General features: G+C 64.3%; 1 protein-coding gene across 1 annotated transcript in view; it reads left to right on the plus strand.

Annotated features, from left to right (window-relative positions):
• CCDC105 (coiled-coil domain containing 105) overlaps positions 1 to 1,396 on the plus strand; it is a 6,794-nt gene that overhangs the window by 4,924 nt on the left and 474 nt on the right. The window contains exons 5-8 of the mRNA XM_014547770.1: positions 119 to 285; positions 408 to 503; positions 608 to 721; positions 1,089 to 1,393. Of these exons, the coding sequence (XP_014403256.1) occupies positions 119 to 285; positions 408 to 503; positions 608 to 721; positions 1,089 to 1,393 (682 nt within the window). The remainder of the gene's footprint in view (positions 1 to 118; positions 286 to 407; positions 504 to 607; positions 722 to 1,088; positions 1,394 to 1,396) is intronic.

Genomic DNA, 1,396 nt, shown 5'->3' on the forward strand with positions numbered 1-1,396 from the left:
AATGGAAAACTATCCACGGGTGAGGATTAACAACAACAACAACAACAAAATAAACAAACAAAAGGGGCCGGAGGGGGGAGGAGGACTTGGCACCCAGGCTGGTCCCACCCTCCTGCAGAGTGCGCCGCGGTGCTGAACGACGCCAAGCGCCTGCTGATGGAGTCCAAGGACGCCTTACAAGAAATGGCCAAGAATGAGGAGGAAATCCGGGAGCAACAGCTGCAGATAAGCGATGGCGTGTGCTCCTCGCTGGCCCAAAAGATGCGCGAGACCACGGAGCTGAAGGTGCAGCTCGGAGGTGGTGGCTTGGGGCGAGGGTGGGAGAGGACCAAGGCCCAGAGCGGGGCACGGGAAGACAGCGGAAGGGGAGCCGGCATGACCCGCCCCCCTGCGCTCCCACCCACCAGGAAAGAATGAACATGACCGTAGGACTGATGAGGGGGACTATCCACCGGTGCACGAAATTCAACCAGGAGATGTACATCACCCGCGGCCTCATCAAGGTGCGGTTTGGGGGCGCAGGGTCTGCGGGGAGGAGGCCGGGGAGGGGCGCTGGGGATGCGCGCACACAGAGGGCCTCACGGCTCCGCGCCCCGCCCTTCGCCAGGGTCCTCTGTCCAAAACTCACCTGGAGACTCGGGAGAAACTGGACCGACCCCTGGTCCGCGTGTACCAGAGACACGTGGGCACCCAGCTCCCGGAGGCCGCGCGCCTCACCCAGGTACGCCCCTCTCGTTCCCCCGGGTAAGGCTTCTGCCCCAGGGACACGGCCCAGGGAAGAGCCTGTCACCCGAGTGGTCAGTCCTTCAACGACCTCCCAAATGAGTCCCCTTGACCCCTGTCCCCCGCACCCGCCCCACTCACTCGTGATCCGGCTCCTCTCTCAGCCCCGCCCTGCCGCTGGTTATTTTTCTTCTGGCCCAGGTGTGCCCCACCCCCCCTCCGAGGCCCACCGTTTCTTCCGCTTGCTCCTTTCACACGCACATCTGGCCCAGATATGCCTGCCCTCCTCCTCCCTCCTCCCCACCCCCTACCCTTTTTCTGGCTCCTCTCGGGCGGTCCCCCAACCCGGCCCGCCCGCTGCCCAGGGCACTGACAAGCTGCAGCGCCACATCTCCAACGTGGAGAAGAACCTGGAGGATCTGCACACCACGCACAGGAACCTCACCCGCAGCCTCAACTGCAAGAGGATCGGGCACGAGGTGGACTACAACGTGGTGCGCCTGCGCCTCCGCCAGAGGCACCCGCACGTCAACTACGAGCAGGCGCAGTGCCTGGTCAGCGACTGGGACCCGCGCACGCCGCCAAAGACCGGGACCCACCCACAGACGCAGCCAAAGAGCGGGACCCACCCACAAACGCTGCAGCCAATAGAGGACAGCAAGGCAGCCAAGTA

This window comes from Myotis brandtii, unplaced genomic scaffold, assembly GCF_000412655.1.
Source record: "Myotis brandtii unplaced genomic scaffold, ASM41265v1 scaffold485, whole genome shotgun sequence".
NCBI lineage: Eukaryota > Metazoa > Chordata > Mammalia > Chiroptera > Vespertilionidae > Myotis > Myotis brandtii.